The 17842-nt window shown below is 39.7% G+C and overlaps 1 protein-coding gene across 2 annotated transcripts in view; it reads right to left on the reverse strand.

Annotated features, from left to right (window-relative positions):
• The window catches only part of FBXO11 (F-box protein 11), a 70259-nt gene that overhangs the window by 1361 nt on the left and 51056 nt on the right, over positions 1-17842 (reverse strand). For both annotated transcript variants that reach the window (XM_063152463.1, XM_063152462.1), the window contains exons 10-22: positions 15156-15262; positions 14933-15070; positions 6878-7095; positions 6475-6560; positions 6299-6393; positions 5140-5262; positions 4952-5037; positions 4486-4562; positions 4226-4369; positions 3209-3319; positions 1957-2064; positions 571-679; positions 56-154 (exon numbers count right to left, since the gene is read on the reverse strand). In XM_063152463.1, coding sequence (XP_063008533.1) covers positions 56-154; positions 571-679; positions 1957-2064; positions 3209-3319; positions 4226-4369; positions 4486-4562; positions 4952-5037; positions 5140-5262; positions 6299-6393; positions 6475-6560; positions 6878-7095; positions 14933-15070; positions 15156-15262 — 1501 coding nt within the window. The remainder of the gene's footprint in view (positions 1-55; positions 155-570; positions 680-1956; positions 2065-3208; positions 3320-4225; positions 4370-4485; positions 4563-4951; positions 5038-5139; positions 5263-6298; positions 6394-6474; positions 6561-6877; positions 7096-14932; positions 15071-15155; positions 15263-17842) is intronic.

Here is a 17842-nt window from a genome sequence, read left to right on the forward strand (position 1 = left end):
TAGTGCCCATGCCCTCCTGCTCTGGAGCAGCCCCACACCCTGCCTGGGAACGTACCTATCATGTCTAATGAATTCTACGTCGTGTCCTTGATGGCACTTCTTGATGCAGTTCACACAGATGGCGTTACGGTCTGTGGTGTTGCAGGTGTGACACCTGGAGGGAAAAGCAGCACGTTAAGCAAGAACCAAAACCTGACCAGCTCTCAAGGGAAGGGCTCCAGGAGGCTGGAGGGCCAGAAATGCACTGAAGGAAAGAGGGGGCACAGGACTGTGAAGTTAGAGAATTTTACACAAACTTGGATTTCACAGCATACTTTTTGTTACTTTTATCACAGAGAGTCATGCTGTGCAATGCCCTGGGCTCAGGTTCACAGAAACAATCTGTTCTCCTCAAGCCCAAAGTCAATTCCAGAAAATGGGAGCTTATTTAAATCCTCTTCTGTTGCAGCTGAGGAAGAGCACACATTTGTGTGTTCACCCACACCCAGCAACTGTTCTAGGGGCCTTGCAGGAAGAGAAAGGGGGTTCACTGGAAAGCCTTTCTGTAGGCGAGGAGAAGGAACCTGTTACCTGTAGAAGTCATGCATTGGGTAGCTGGTGTAGCTTGAGATCTTATATAAACACTGGCCTCTACTGACAGCTTTCTCTATGGCATCTTGATTGTTCATTATTTTGTTATCTGTTGGGGGAAAAACCAGACTAATCACATCAGGATCAATGACTTTTTTCCTTGATGCACTGAAGCCAAGGGCCCATTAGGACCAATTAGTTCTATACCTGCATTTCAGCTCTGGCATTTAAGAATATAAAATCTTTAATGTCCACATGCCCAGAGTGCCATGCACTCCTGAAGCAAGTAACACTGTTATTCTTTGCACACATGGCACAAAATACCTGATAGCCTCCTCCTAAATACTCCTTGTGAACTTGGCTGTTAAATGCTTAGAGACACACAAGCCTTCCTAGCAGGTCTAAGTTTGCTGCTAAGGAGCCTGAAACCCAATGTTTGAAAGCCTCTCATTTACCATAAGGCCATTTACACATCCCTTAGAAAGAGGAAAAGGACAGCTCATTCCCCAGGAAAAATTAGGAATAAAGTACTTTCCAACACAATGGAAGTGGAAATTGAGTCTGACCAGCTCCAGTACTTCAAAGATGTGTCCAAGGCACAGCAAATTTGATAATCCACTCTGTTACTCAACTACCTGATCTTCTGTCTAGTCCCAAAGTTTTGCCCACTCCCAGCAGCATCAGAGCACTGAGTGCTGTCATTGGGAAGCAGGGAGCCTGAGCCTGTGTTTTAAGAGGCACAAATCTTCCACAGGAAAGGGTTTAACAGCTTTATGTACAGCAAGTACATAAAACTCCTGCAAACTGAACCCTTTTCTTCTTAAATAACCTCCTTGAGCTGTCTGGCATTCAAACCATCGTTCACATCTCATCCCAGAGGATCCTGTCTCATGCATACTTCCCCATTATACAAGGTCATTTTATGTTTGTGAGCTGTTCATATTTTCTGAAAAAACATTTTTGGGATTGGCAATGTTCATGCTTTTAGATCCTAAGAGGCAAGGAGGCATATTTCTTTACTGGACACTTGTTTTTGGATATATGACAAAGACATATGTCTAAATCAGAATTGTCTAAATCAGAGTATGTGCTAAATCAGAATTGGAGTCTGAGATGGGCCACAGATCAGGAACTGGTTCAAGAAATTACTTTGGGACAGAAGAGCTGATGACAGCTTTAATATAACAGCAAAACTCTCAGTTACCTTTGAACCCATCTGTCTAAAAATCTTAACACAGCTTAATGTGGCTCACAACCTTCAGCTGAAACTTAGTCACGACTTTGCTTTAGGTGGTACCAGCTGTGAGCCACAAAGGCTACCATAAACCCACGAGCCAGCAGCACCAAACAAGTGACCAAACACAAGCCAGGAGGACTCGGGCTCACCTTTCATCGTGACATTGACACCAGATGCTAGAAATAAACCTCCAAAGCGGTTGTTGAAAATCTGATTGCCTTCTAATGTTGCAGTCGCATGATTTGTTATTTCAATACCTTGAGTGGGTCAGGGAAACAAAGGAGAGAAAAGAGTGGCAAAGTTAAATCCCTGGTGGTTGTGCATTTGTACTTCTCTTGTCATCTACAGCTTGCTTGGTTTTTTTTTAAGCCATCATAAACTCAAGGGGAAAAAAGGAAAATAGCTACAAAACTGCACTGTAATTTGTTATAGAACTGAGGTTCAAATGCTGCTGTTGAATCCTTTCAAAGAGCTACAGCTGGCATGCATGGTCTCTGGGAGGAACAACACACTACTATTTTATCTGATAATAAAATGGTACTATGATCATGTTCATTTTCAAAGGGGATATGATTTTTGGGCGCTTAGAGCTGTCATCTTCATGTACATTTGAAAGTTCTTGTGCACATACCTTACCCTTTTTAAAATATCTTTTTTAAAAAGTTCTCAAGATGGGCACCTAAAATTCATTTCTTTAATTCTCAGCTTTTATCAGTAACCCGTGTCTTCCAAGTCATTTGTCCAGGACTGCTCTTGACAGCAACCTATCCTTCCCCCCCACCACACTGAAACAACACCTTTAGAGGCTCTTCTCAGAAAACTTGCTTCTTCTGAAAGAAAGATGGGAGAAAACTCAAGAATGCAATTTTAGTTGAAATGGAATGGAATGCAACACGGATGAAACTGTGATGATTAAACAGTAAAATCGCAAAAAATCACTGTTAAACATTCTTCATCTCTTTTGGAGAAAGAAACGCTCACTTTTTACAATTTTTCAACTTTGAGGAGTGAGAAAGTTGAACTTGAGATGCAATTCAAATCTCTTTAAAACGTGTATTTGCACAGTTTCCTAGGTTTTAAAGCAGTGATAAGATATTCATACCAGCATCCAGCACATCAACTATGAATATATCCTAGACAACTTTACCAATTGCTTCTAAAATAAAATAATGAAAAGTATTTCACAAAAAATGACAAAACAGAATATGTGCCATTTCCCAACATGCTGTAAATATACTTTGACTACAATTCTCAAATGAATTTTCAAATGACTTTTAGAATACACTGAAGGATATCCCAGTCTCTTTTAAAACATCTAAATACCATGGGGTAAAGAAACTCTGTGTAAGCTTTGTGAAGAGCTCACTCCAAGCTTCCAAATTTGATTTAAACAGCACAAACCTGCAGCAAAACCATCGAATATTCGGTTTTTCCTTAGCACAGGGTGGCTGTTGGTGCTGATAAGAACACCAGCTTGAGCATTCCTGAAGATATCATTCTCTTCCAGAAGACCTATGACAGACCAACAGATGTTACATTTGAGCTTGGGAGCATTTCCTGACCTGTACCCTTTCTGTGAAATATTTTCAAAGGATCTTATGTGTCACAATCCTGTTAATAACTGCTTTCATTTGGAGAATATGCACCAGTAGCACTGACATCAGTGATACCAGTTTAAAATAGTTCTCAGTGTATAATTTTGGAAGTGTATTTTTTCAGTACACAGCATGGAATCTGCGATCATAGGCACCACTGCAGAAAACCAAGTCTTTCTGCTTTCCAAATTTTTCTTTAATTTTTCTAACACCTCTCTCTTCTTGTCTTCTAAAATGAATAGGATGCCAAAAGCCAAGCATTTTTTTGTTACAGGACAAGATTACTTTAAAATGCTGGGTTAAAATTAAAGCTCACATAGAGCAAGTGATTATCTACAGAATATCAGAAGCTGGTATCAGGACACAGAGCAGTCAGGGGATTTCAGACAGGGACCACTTCTGAATTTACAAGTGTACAAAAGATTCTTTAAAGATCTGTGGGTCTTTTTCCCCTGAATCCTGGACACTCTGCAGAACCTAAACTGCTCAGGTGCATGATTTTGGCTACGTGACTTGAATCCAACACTGTGTTTCAGTCAAATGGCAAAGTTTAGAAAAGCAATTGGGATAAAAGGACTGTCCTTAAGCAGCAATCTAACAGTTATCTTGGATGAGATTAATTACCTCTCTGCCTCCCACAGATTTCAGTATTACTAATGTAATTAAGGCTAAAAAGCATTAGGGTATGCTCACTATAACTATTTTATCACTCCAGAAGACAAGAGCTGTGTTTCTAAAGAGCACTTTAAAAAGAACACTGCTTAAACTGAAATTTAACTCTTATCCAGAACATTCAGTGAAAAACAGTAAGGGAAAAAGTTACCTCTTCCCCCATTAAATATACAGATGCCTCCGTCTCTTCCATCATGGATTTTATTTCTCCTTAGTGTAGGATTACTGTCTGTTTTAATCCATACACCAGCCATTGCATTATCAAAAATTTCATTGTCTTCTATAAATCCAAGCCCTAAAATTGAAGGAAGAGTGGAAAAAAAATTAAAATCAAAAAGTATCATAAATGAGAAGATAATATAACACCACAGACCACAAACAATTCTGGATAAACATGAAAAATAAACCTACCAGAATTATAGACAAGAATACCACCATTCTGACCACCCCAGATCTTGTTGCGTCTGATTTTGGGGTTGCTTCCAGTTCTAGAGTGAAATGTAAACAAAGAAGTAATTTAAAAGTCATCAAAAATAAGTCATTTATAGTCATTTACTATATCCCAAGGCCAAACATCTCAAATACTTCTAAAGAAGTGCCCCATGGATCTCACTGCTTAACAATCTTAGTAAAATATAGTTCTTTCCAAACATGCAAATATCATTTATCTTTACAGACTTCAAGGGCCACACATTCCAGTCAATACCCAGGCTGTATTTTTGGTAACTTTCTTGTAGGTTAAAGCAGAGGGTATTCAGACATACTGGATTTCAAAAAAGTTATTTTTATAAACAAAATGACAAGAACAGCTAAAAAGACACAATAGAGCACATAACAAGCTACGTCTGTTTTGGCAGAAAATCAGAATAAATGTTACCTTATCTGAACCCCTGAGTACATGTGATTATAGATGTCATTGTCTTCTAACACGCCATGTCCATTGTCATAAAAATAAACTCCAACCTAACACATCAAGAATTATATTATTAGTTCCAAATTAATGAGGCATAAAACCACAGGACTTCCTTTTCTATGGCCCCCTTGTAACCACAGAGCAAAACTCACTTGTTTCCCACTGTGTATTCTGTTTCTCCTCAAGACTGGAGTGCTCCCTGTTGTCACCCAGACTCCAGCCAATGTATTGCTGTAAACTTCATTTTCCTCAATCACACCTTGTCCTTTTTCATGCTAAATACAAGATGGTTTAAGAGTTAAGAAAACCTGCTAAACACCAATACTCTTTTTGCTGCTGTACCCATCCCTCCCGCCCCTGGTTTCTTTACTGCAGCAAAATAATTCCTTTCCATTTGAGTAAGCTTTTTCAACATTAAAAAAAAAACAAAACAGCATATCTTGCTTTTGAATATTTGCCATGAACAGCCTGCATGTAAATCATTCTGTTTCAAGGCTCTGCAATGGTGTTTGTGAATGTCTGCTGGCTGTTGGTAGGAGAGGTGGCTCCCCAGTGCTGTGCACTCACATGAAAGCCCTGGCTTGTGGTTCTTAAACCTACACCCAGCTCTGTCCCCAAGATGGACAAAAAGCTGGCATGGCTCTCAAGGTCACCACCTGTCTGGGCTCAGAGGTCAAACAACAGTTTTGTCAGTCAGGGCAAGAAGCTGTTCTGGTTAAATTTACTCAATGAAGAGATGAAGCTGCACACTTGCAGCGTTAGCTGGACCTTAGGTAACCTCTGGCAGAAAGACAGACACATATTTCTGAAAATCTGGTATTGCTTAAGGGAACCTGACAGCTCTTTCAGTTCAGTTAGCAGAGCTTTGCACACATTGGGAATTGGGCTTTATTTCCCACTTTTTCAATACAGCAATTCCAATTTCTATCATCCTGAAGGCAGTAAAAAAAAAATCTTCTCTGAGCTTAGTGGTAAACACATTACACTTCAAAACAGCTGAACAGACTTTTTTTTTAAATGATGACATATTACTATAAAAACTAAATCTTTTCAAAAAGCTTTCAACCATGCAACGATAAAATTCTGTAATCTATTCCATTTAAATATTTTACTCTGTAATAAGAATAATTTAGTGGCACTTATAAAAACAGTCTTTTAAATAGCAGCACCAGCTTCAGTTGCTTACCATGAACCTGGTTTCTAACATAAGAAGCTCAAGCATTGTAAGCACAAACATTTCACATAGGGTACTTTCCCCTTTACATTTCTAAAACAGAACACAAGTCTGTGCCTGTCCTAGGCTGCACTTACAACATAAATTCCTCCATGCTGACCATCATGAATCTTGTTGTGTCGAACGATGGGACAGCTGTTTGTTCGGATCTGTATTCCTGCTAATGCATTACCTGCCAACAAAAGTGGTATTTAATACAACTTACACATTCATTTTTCTCAGAAATCAATATGCAGCAAGCAAATCAGCTTACCATAAATGTCATTTCCTTCAATAAGGCCTCTTCCATCACCAAAGATATAAACACCACCTTGATTCCCATTAAAAATTGCATTCCCCCTAAAAAAAAATAAATCAACATTATGAAGTTATTCTTGTACATTGTACAATACCAGATATGTATGTAGTGGCCAGGACTGTACCCCACTCAGATTTAAAATAAAGTATTTATGTTCTGTTGCTTTGAGAAAGACCCACCTCTGAGTGCACGCGCAAATTAAAAATGCATTAAACTGAGCACAGACAGAAATTTAATTTCTACAGATACAGGAATATTTACAGCTCCCCATAATTAAATAAATTAACATGCACTTATCCCATCTCTATCAAATCTCTTCTTCTTCTACATACTGAAATAATAATGAGGAAAACAATACCTTATTGTTGGGTCACTGTTTGAGGTAATCCAAACACCTGCAAAATTGTTTGCATAGATTTTGTTCTCTATGAATTGTCCTCTTCCTTTTTCATGCACATAGATTCCTCCAGTCTGGCCGTGATGGATTTCACACCGCACCACTGTTGGGTTGGCATATGCTTTCACTTCAAAGCCTGCTATCCTGTTTCTGTGGATGTTGCAGCTTTCAAAATAACCCTTAAGACACAAAACATGCAGTTTCCTGTTAAAGTCCTTTTTTTAAATGAAGGTTATTCCCTTCCCTTTAGATTCAATCCTCATTTTAAAGGAAACAGTACCAAATCTGACAACATGTAAGTGCTTATATAGCTAATTAAAACAGCTACTGACACTATATAATTTCATTTTTCCAAAAATAAAGTACTGTTTCAAAGACACTGTGTTTGCACTGCTATTTATGACTACTCATGGAATACCAAGAAAAAATGGCAACTCTAGATATAGCACATTGAATAGGACTCAGTATCAGGTTTCCTCAGCAGCTACAAGGATCAGACTCCTTTCAAAGGCCAGAAAGCCCAAAGGCCCAACACAGAAAGGACAGTGCTATGGAGAAAACTACCTGCTTGTTTTCAGGCCAGGAACTATAGACATTTGGCAAAAAATTGGTTCCTTTAGGAAGAAGTGTGCTAAATTTCTTTGAAACAACTGATCAAAATAAATAATACGAATGTGGGAAGTCAGTAATTTTTCCAGGGTCTGAGTGGCCAAGTGGTACAATTTTTTCCTTTTTCTCTTTTTTAAAATGGTGTACACTGAGACACTGACAGTAGCAGCAGACCTACGACACAACTGTATTTAAACAAGAGCATTATAAACAGTATTGCTGTGGGCACTGCACAAAGCCATGCCAGGCATGCTCCCTCCATGCCAACCATGGAGCAGCACCTGAAAATTCATCTGGCAAAAGAATTGTTTCCTGCCTGATGATCTCTCCAATTCTACTTCCAGGGCCATGCTAAGTAACTGTGTCAGCCCTTCCACAGCATTTTCCTGACATGGTCCTGGAACATATTAATATTCAAATTCAACCTATTCTTAAGGTGAACCTCAATGGTATTTCATGTCCATTTTGTCCAAGCAGAAGAACAGAAACTAAACTGAAAGACATGAAGCATTTCTTATTGGAGAGGGTAGACCAGCACCAAGTGATGTGCTGTAATTTGTGGATGGCTTAGATGCAAGTTCCTGAAAGCTCTAACCCAAGCCTGTCTCCAGCAGCACCCTATTTCTTGCAGCCACCTAAGTTAGTTATTTAGACCTGCTCAGCATGAGATTTGTTATAATTGTGCACAAAAAAAAAAAAAGAAACAAAAAAAAAACCAAACCCAAACAACAAACAAACCCCAAAATCAAACCAATAAAAAAACCCAAAACAAACACCCCCGCCTTCAAATTCCTGCTACGGCTCAGAGTAACTGGATTCCATGCTCACATGATCTACTACCAGGAATGCCTCAGGCCTGGAGTTGCTACTACCTATCATGTGGAAATTACTCAATTCCCTGCCAGCCTAGGCAGTCAGCACCCTGTTTCACTGTGCTGTGAATTGCTGTGGGACTCCATCAAGCACTGATTACAAAAAATCAGAAATACATCCAGCTTAACAAGGAAGTCACGGCAGGATGCTCTTCTCCCTGCTCTGAGGATTGCAGTCAGGAAAGGCAGTGAATGGATTAAAGATCCTCCAAAAAAGTGCCAGCCATGTGTACAGCCTGGGTCCTCAGACTCCTCTGGGTAACAAATGAAGTCAAATGGAAGATGCTTAGACATTCTGTAGATATTCAGAGCAGAATTATGTTTTTTTCAAGAACTTTGAAGAAATCCAATCCTAAGGTTTCAGAGTTCTCAAGGAAGCAACACACTAACAGACAGGGAAATCCAAAGATCTCCTCAGAAATATGCCTTCATGCCAACAGGAAGTCTTTTGACTTCTCATCCTGAAAGGAATCACTTCTTTTCCTCCTAATTTTTACTTAAAATGAAGCTTTAAGAGAAACTTATCTAAAATGACAATTTGTTATATAAAGACAAGCCTGATGCTCCTGATGGAATATACAATTTCAATAAAAATATTACTAAACATGGTCTGACATATTTTTAATTACTTCACACATTATTCTTCCCCTGAGTGCCAAATGTTTTTGACTACAGCAACATGATGAAAGAAGAGGGGTATTTCAGGTGTGCTTCATCACAGTCATTTTGGATTCCAGGTAGAAGCTGCAAACAAACAGAGCCTTTCTCATGTGGCCTGCAGGATCTCCATAAGCTTCAGCAAGCACCAGTATTTAACTCGGAAAACTTGAATTCTGATTCAGAAGAAAGTGGGAATTTGCTGTAAGACTCTGTGAAGGAAATGCTCCTTCAAAGGGGGGGAATAAAACAAACCTGTATCTGAGATTCCTTTATAAGCCTGACCAGTGGGTTGGAAGGTCAAGAATTTCTGCTGAGCAAGATCCTGTAACATTCGATATCCATGAAGAGAAACTGCATTAAAGAGCCCAGCCCACCTTAATCTGAGCCAGTTTAAGCTGAAGGGCTGGCTTTGAGCTGATGCAGTTAAACCCAGTGGGTTTCTTCATCTGTTGAGAACAAATCTGACCATCACATGTGTCAGCTAGACCAACAGAGCTGCTCTTTGTCAGAAACACATTCTGAGCAACCACCTCATCCCAGACTTCCTATTTCCTATGCCTCTGTTTCCTAGGACATTCTCTGTTAATACCAACAACTTTTTTGGCCCAAATTCACCCCCTAGAAAGGGCTAATACTGGCTTGAGTCTTTAAGATGCCCCTAGAAAGCCCTGGTACCTTTTTAGCCACACCCTTCAAAAGGCATTACTGTGCCTTTGAACTCCAGTCTGTCAGAAAGGTCTGGTGATGAACTTGTGGATCCCAAAAAAATCACATATGGCTTCAGGCAACAGTTTTTCTTTGGAACATTAGGGATTATTTTTTTAAAACAGAAATTGTGTTTCCAAGTATGGAGTTCCATGACCTGTTATCCACAGGCTCCAGCAACACTGCTAACACAAAGCTCACTGTCAGCTCCAGTACAACCAGGTACCACCATCAGACACACTCCAGCTGCACAACCCTTATGCTCTGTCCAACTGTTGGGCAGCTCAAGCTACTGAGGTCAGGAAGTCTGCACAGAGGGACTGCAAGCCTTATATTGCCTCCACTTCCTTCAAAGAATGGTTTTCAAGTGTGCTGGGTGTTTGACTTGGGCTTTGTGGGGGTTTCTGGTTATAATTCAGCAGCTAATGGAAGAAGAACCTGGAGGGGACAGCACCAGACTAAGGAAAAGAGGCCCCAATGATTAGTAAGAAGGAACAGAGGATGCATGTGGAAAAAGTATTACAATCTTACAAAAACTACCAAGTTGCTTTCTGCTTGAAAATCCTAAATATTAACAAGCAGGTCTGTACATCAAATTTATTTACAATCCCAGGCTGTGGACACAAAATGACAGCTACACTGACAGCATGTGTGGGCAAGGATAATGCTGATATTCCCACCTGGCATACACTGCACAGAAAAGATGTGATCACAAAGATGGGATCCTGCACAGCTGAAACAATTCAGAAGACTTTTTACATCAAGACTAATTCAGTGATTGAACTTGGGTGCTTTTTTCTTTCTGCATGTTGTCCAGTCTAACAAACATGGCTCTCAAATGCTTTAGAGTTAAAACTTTTAACCGATGAGATTTTGTTGCTGCTTTTCTTCTCAGAGGATTTCTCCCTCCTTTATTTCTAAAAAGATTTTTTTTCCTTTCTCCGTCTTGAAGATTACAACATTATGGAAACAGAGGCATTTAGTATTATTGTTTGAACAACACATGTATTCCAAGAAAAGAGATATAATTGTGTAAGATTTAACATTTCCTAAATATTTACAGACTCAAGTATTCCCAATAGGGTAGGAAAAAGACAAAAAAAAAAAAAAAAAGACAACAGGAAACCAATATTGAAAAAGAGTAACTGCCTATGCTTATAAAAATTTGTCTTCCAAACCCTGGAAGGGTTCTTATTTGAGAGTTAGTACATTTCATGAAAATTCAAATGCAACATAAAGAAAATCACATCCAAGATGCAAAACAAACCCTTTACTTTTATGCACAGCAAAAGGTAGTTAAGTTTTTAATGCAGTCTGTATAGAATCTGGCATATGCCTAATTTTTTTTTTGGACTTTATATACACATTTCTTTAAAGTGATCTGATTTGTAGTATTTAGAAGACAGAGAAGTAAACTAGGCATGATCACCCAACTTAGACACATGCTGTTATACTTTTATTTCATCAGAAAAAAAAACAAACCCAAGCTTCTCATTTAGGAGCAATGAAAATGAAAACTGTTTTGCCTAGAGCTCAGCTTTAAACTGTAAAATTAGGCTTATTTTTACATTAAACTGAAACTTCTCCATTGTGTACATGCAACTACAAAATACAATTTATGACAGATGCCTGGTAACTCATCTCAGGCACCTGAGAGGGCAGGGTAAGGCACCTAGAGCTGCCAATGCCACACTGCATTTTTAATGCCAGCTTGTTACATATCCGTCACAAGACTAAGGCAAACCTCAGGATATTGCCAGTTTAGAAATAAGAGGTTAAGTTTCTACAAGTATCAAAACACAAAGAACAGTTTGAAAACATGAAACTGAAAAACAAAGCATTCTTGAACCCTTTGGAGAGAGCACTCCAGCACAGAAACCCACAGGAAAAGAATGTGTAGGGTAGGAATTCAGCATTGGAATGCACTTATCCCACTTCACAGGCACAAGCAAAAAAAAAACTTACAGAAAGTAACAGAAGTGAGAGAAGAAAAAATACAAAATCCATTGATTTGTTTAGGAATACAGGATTTGTATCTGAAGGATACCATGTCACTTTGTCACTTAAAGAGCATATAAACATTGCCAATGATGTAATTTCATTGACTCCATCACTAGACATGATGCAAAAGCAGAAGATGCTGCCAAAGCAGACTTTGAGACAGGGGGGGACTGAATCTTTCAAAGCAGTTTATGACTATGAAATATTTCAATAATATTTGCAGCTGAGATAAATATTATTCACACATTCTCTTTAATGTGCTTCTGATTCCCTTAAACAAAAGGGAAACATTTATTTCTACTCCATTTTGCTTGTGATACCACACTGATCACAGCTCTGAAACAGACATTTCATTGGTAAGAATAAAGATCAAATGCACTATTATTTAAAATTAATCAAGTGAATTCAGCCTGGCTTTTAATTTTTTTAATATTTCAGTACTCATATATTTAATATTTATACTTCAGTACTTAAACAAGAAGCAGCTCCTACCCACTTTCCAATTAACCCTCAAGCCTACACACAGACACCTCCCCTGCAGGAGTTGCTGAAGCACTTTCCTTTATCAGTTTTCCTAAAGCTGAAATCACTTCATTCCATGTTTCCAAGCCTGTTTAAGTCTTGAAGGGATGGATGTACCCACTGAAGTGGATCAGAAGTGCTTGTACAGTATGTTAAACACAGCTTAAAGTAGTCCAAACAATGAGATAATATAAACCAAAGACATCTGCCATCACTCTCTGCAAACCAGCCCAGCAACATCATCTCTAGAGGACAGAAAATGATGTAAAGCCATCCATCAGAAGAGGGCTGCCAGCAGGGCACTCTCAGTCTTCCCCAAAACAGAACAAGTACAGTCCTTAGGATGGAACTATCAGAGTGGAGAAGAGGCACCTACCAGCAGAATCCCACCATGTGGAGTGTTTCACCTTCTGGTGCCAGATTTTATGCTGGCAGCAAAAGCAGCAGCCCTGTGACCTGTCTGCCTTCTACTGAACCCAGAAAACCACAAATCCAATAGCTACAACTAGCACTGCCTCAATCCTTTATCTCTGCCCCTCAGCAACCTAAGCAAAGAGGAGAAAGGCCTCACTGGATTGTACCCACAGTGCATTTCCTGTTAGTGCTATTTACAGGCTGCCAACTCCATCAAAAACATGAGTAGATCAGGATTAGAACTTGCACTTGATCCCCTGTCTGTATCACTGGTACTGGTCCCAGTACAGACCACTGAGGGACATGATTTAGCCACTGGCATCTACCCTCTGGATGCAACTATCCAAACAATTCCTCATCCACTAAACAGTCTAACCATCAAATCCACATCTTTGCCACTTAGGGAGCAGGATGTTGTAAGGGAATGCCTGGGGAGGTGGTGGAGTCACCATCCCTGGATGTGATTTAAAAAAGACTGGATGTGGCACTGGGTGCCAGGGTTTAGTTGAGGTGTTGGGGCATGGTCTGGACTCAATGATCTCTAAGGTCTCTTCCAACCTGGTCATTCTGTGAATTCTGTGCATATGTCCAGGCCCTACAGGAGTCCACATAAATGACATCCATAGCCCTTCCTTTCCCCACTGAGGCTGGTCAGGCAGGACTTGTCCTTGGTGAAGCTGTGCTGGCTGTCCCCAGTCACCTCCCTGTGCTCTGTGATCCTCAGCACAGCTTCCAGGAGGAGCTGCTCCATGATCTTCCCAGGCACAGAGGTGAGGCTGACAGGTCAGTCCCTGCCAGGGTCCTTTCTGCCCTTTATTGAAAATGGGTGCAATGCTTCCCTTTTCCCAGACACCTGACTGCCATGGCTTTGCCAGTGTCATGGAGAGTGGCTTGGACCCTATATCAGCCAACTCCCTCAGAACTCTGAGATGCATCTCACTGGGTTCCATAGACTTCTGTACATTCAGGTTCCTCAGGCAGTCACAAATGTGATCTTCTCTTACAGTGGGAGTGACTTTGCTCCCACTGTTCCTGCCTTGAGGTCTACCCAATAAAGAGGTGTGGGAAGACTGCCAGTAAAAACTGAGGGAAAATGTTGAGTCCCTCAGCCTTCTCCTCATCTCTTGTCACTGCTGTTACTTATGGAGGGGGGAGAGATAATATGCTTTTTTCCTGCCATTCCTCTTCTGAAATACACCCGTGGAATCCTTCCCTATCCTTCCTTGCATGCATTGCCAAGTTCAGCTCCATCCATGCCCTGGCCTTCCTGACCATACACAACTGGACAGTGTCTCTGGACTCTTCCCAGGTCACCTGTCCCTGCTTCCACTGCCTGTGCATTTCCATCCTGCCCTTTAATCCCAACCCAGCAGGTCTCTTCCCTTCCTTCCTGATTTCTTACACCTGGGGATCAAGAGCTTTTGCACTCTGTGGAAAACATCCTTAGAGATCTGCCATTTTAAGAGTGACTGAAAGAAAACTGCTTGTTTTGCCAGCTGGGTGTGGGGAATTGGGACTTTGTCATTCAAGCAGGAAAAACAATGATTTGGCACTCTTTGGAAGACATGCAGAATATTTTCCTAAAACAAGTCAGCAATCATCTTTTATTTTAGAGACAAAAATCTCTTCTATTTCAAGGGCTATGAATGCTGTTTCTCACTACTGTGCATGTACTTGGAAGTGATGAGCTTCACCCCACACAAATAAACATCTATGAAAGAAGGCTTGAACTCTGATATGAAATTCTGTGCTAAAATTCCACAACTAATTCCCTGCTACAAAAGCCCTCTTCCCAGAGGAGGTGTACATACCCTATTTCAGAGTTTTAACATTAAAATAAGGCTAAGTCTTCACAAAGCTTTTTTTTTTTTTCATTTCTAAATCACACTGCACATTATTTTTGTTCTTTTTCAAAGGGAAAAGAATGAAGTATAAATGTAAGCCTACAGTTTACATCCTGTTTCAAGAGGTATTTTGTCACTGCAACATAATACAATGTAACAGGCTGCCAATCAACTGCAAAAGCTTGCTTAAACCTCTTTCAGCTAAAATTGTCTTTAAAATGAAGTCTCCCACTTAAGGGCAAGAGAACAACAGCAGGCATATTTTAAACTACCTGCTCATGACTAAATGCACTTTAAAAAAAAAACATTTCTCCAATAACAGGCAAAATGGAAGATTTCAGTTCTACAACATGTATATTTTTTCCTTCAAAAGAAAACATATAGGTTACCATTCCATGGTCAAAAGTGAACACGCCAACGTCGCGTCCGTGGTGAATGTGATTCCGTCTGATAATGGGATTCCCGTGGTTTTTAACCCAAATCCCTGCTAATGCATTATTGGAGATCTCATTGTCCTCATATATTCCCTGGGAAAGAAAAATGTAAATTAAGACAGGAATCCAGAACAGTGAACAACTTTATCAAAGTAAAGAAATGAATGTGGAAAATTACCTGTGCGTGGTCTGTAATATAAAGTCCAACATTTTCACAGTCGCTGATGTTACAGTGTTTAATAGTAGGACAAGCTCCCTGGCCACTAACACATACTGCAGAGCCAACTGGAAGAAAACAGTACAGTTACCATAGCTTCAAAGCATAGTGCATTTATAAATAGTCTGGCAGAGCAAGAAAAGTTAGTGTGAACTGATATTTTAAAAAGATTTGGTGTTCACAGAGCCAAAGCGTTGCAAGCCACTGGCAGAAAAACACCAATGTCATCATTTTGCAGATGCAAAAAACCACGGTAGGAGTCACTTTAAAGTCATCTTGCCAAGGTTAAACAGCTGCCAGGACAATGGTTTATATAATAATTCATGCTTATGAAAGTCCTCACTCATTTATTTGCCTGTGTTAGGCCCACTGTAGACTGACTGTTCACAGCAGAGCACAACAGAAATCTAACAAAATTCTCTAATTACTGCCTTGTTGCGCTTCCCTTGAAATTTTCACAACTCAGTACATCAAAGAGGCCAAACAATAATTTTGTAGCATACAAAGACACACTGTCTACCCAATACTCAGCAGGACACAGAAACACAATCTTGAGTACAGAATAAACATCATAAACCAACAGGTCTCTCCCCAGCTGAATTACAAAACTCCTTGAACGATTTCAGCTACCATACCATAACCCAGAAAATAAATATTTTCCAGGAAACTAGGACTCAAACTGCTCAGGACTTCAGCATACCAGCTCAATTCCCTGAACTCCGTGAAGTGTGACAACATAAAATTCTGCAGGCACTAAAATCAACAGTGATTTTTGAAAGGTAAGAGCTCATCTCAGGGAACCTGGCCTACGTAACACATGTTCCCCACAATTAAACACCACTACATAGGCAAGCCAGTACCTGCTCTATTAGTCAGTTTTCATACATCCTTCTAGCAAAGCACCACAAAGACTATGCTTAAACAATTCACAGACTCATTTACAGAGAGCTTATTCTTTTTTAATTCCTAAAGAAATTATTTTGATTGTCTAGTCTGACCTTATGAATAATACAGGCTACACTAATTCCCTGAATTAAGTCCTGCTTCAATTCTAGCAGCAGGAACTTCAGCACATATCTTGTAGAAACATATTTAAATTTTGATAACTTTGACTTCCAGCAACTGAGAAACTAGCATAAAGCTTATTAGCTGGCTAGAGGGCTGTTGTCCTTTTAATTTACACTTTAATTGCTCATCTGAATTGCTCCAGCTTTGGCATCCAGTTCTCTTTATGCCAGTGTATGCTGTATCCAATGCACACACACATTCAGTGCAAGCAATTTGCTCCTTCAGCCTTCTCCTTGATAAAGTAACAAATTACAGTCACTACAACCAAAGTTTTCTGCTTTACCTTATATGACTTTTCATTGAACAGTTCCTAAATTTTCCAACATGTTGCTATGGACACCAGAAAAGAGCACTTTATTCAGAGGCAGGACTAAGCAGAGGCATTAACAGTCTCTCTCTACTTCTACTTGGTGTTCCCACAGGTGTAACTAAGGATCACACCAGTTCTTTTGGCCATTTGACTACATGAGGGCTCACATTCAGCAGTTTATGCACAGTGACTCTGTAAGCTTTGCCCAGCATTCCAGGAGAGGGGTTTAGAAATAGGAACAAAAGCAAGTTGTGTGTGTCTAACTCTGCACTTTGTGAGATTAATGTAAGTGGTGTATGACAGTCCACCTACCAGGAAGGTCACAGCAACCCATCCTCCTGGTTATTTTTAAGACTGTAGTTATATTACATTCCTATTGTATCTATAATACTTTATAGTAAAGTCTATAGGTCTCATTAATATGGGTCTTATTTCTTCTCTTCAAGTCAAGAAGTCATCTTTGAAATACCACCAAAAAAGCCAATACAGTTACCCTGAAGGTTATTTTTCATCTATTTGGTGCAGACTCTGGGCATTCTGTAGAACTCCAATATTTTCAGGCACTATGTGTTGATGTCAGTATCTTTCAAGGATCTGTGTAATTATACTGGGACTGCTGCATTCTTTTCATCAAATAAAGTAATCAAAAATGACAACAGTGTAATGCAACCATTGTAACTTTCTGTATGTGCACTAAATTGATTCATCAGAAATTTTATATTCTTGATTGGCCACACCCCTGCATTTATACCTCATCATTTTAGCCAGGATCAACAGGCAGTACTCCTGCCATTCTTCACCCTGGGTAGTCTCACCCCTCCCACCTCCCCCAGGGACAAAACCATCTCATGGAGGTTTCAAGTTACCATTGATACACAATAGGAAGCCAGAGAATTTCTTGGCCAGTTCTTTCTAAACTCCAGCATGATTTTAGAATGTCTATTTTTTCAGCTGTTTAACCTCATCCACAGTTACTGTCAAGAGTGGAACATGTTTCATTATCCCTCTAGGGGATAAGGGCATTTATCATTCCTGCCTATTCTCATTAAATATGGAACAAAAATTACACAATACTTTGCCATTCAAATTTTTCCATTCTATGATGGATCAGCATCACTGCTAAAACTCCCTTTGTTTCCCAAATTAAGACACAAGCACTGTCTCTTCTAGACAGAGGCTGCATCTTGTCCTGTTTATCAAGTTCTTTGTGGCAGTAAAGTGGTGTGTTTTTATTTTAGAGGGAGGTCCCCACAGTTTCCTTCAATTGCTA

The sequence above is a fragment of the Melospiza melodia genome, chromosome 3 (genome assembly GCF_035770615.1).
Source record: "Melospiza melodia melodia isolate bMelMel2 chromosome 3, bMelMel2.pri, whole genome shotgun sequence".
Lineage (NCBI taxonomy): Eukaryota > Metazoa > Chordata > Aves > Passeriformes > Passerellidae > Melospiza > Melospiza melodia.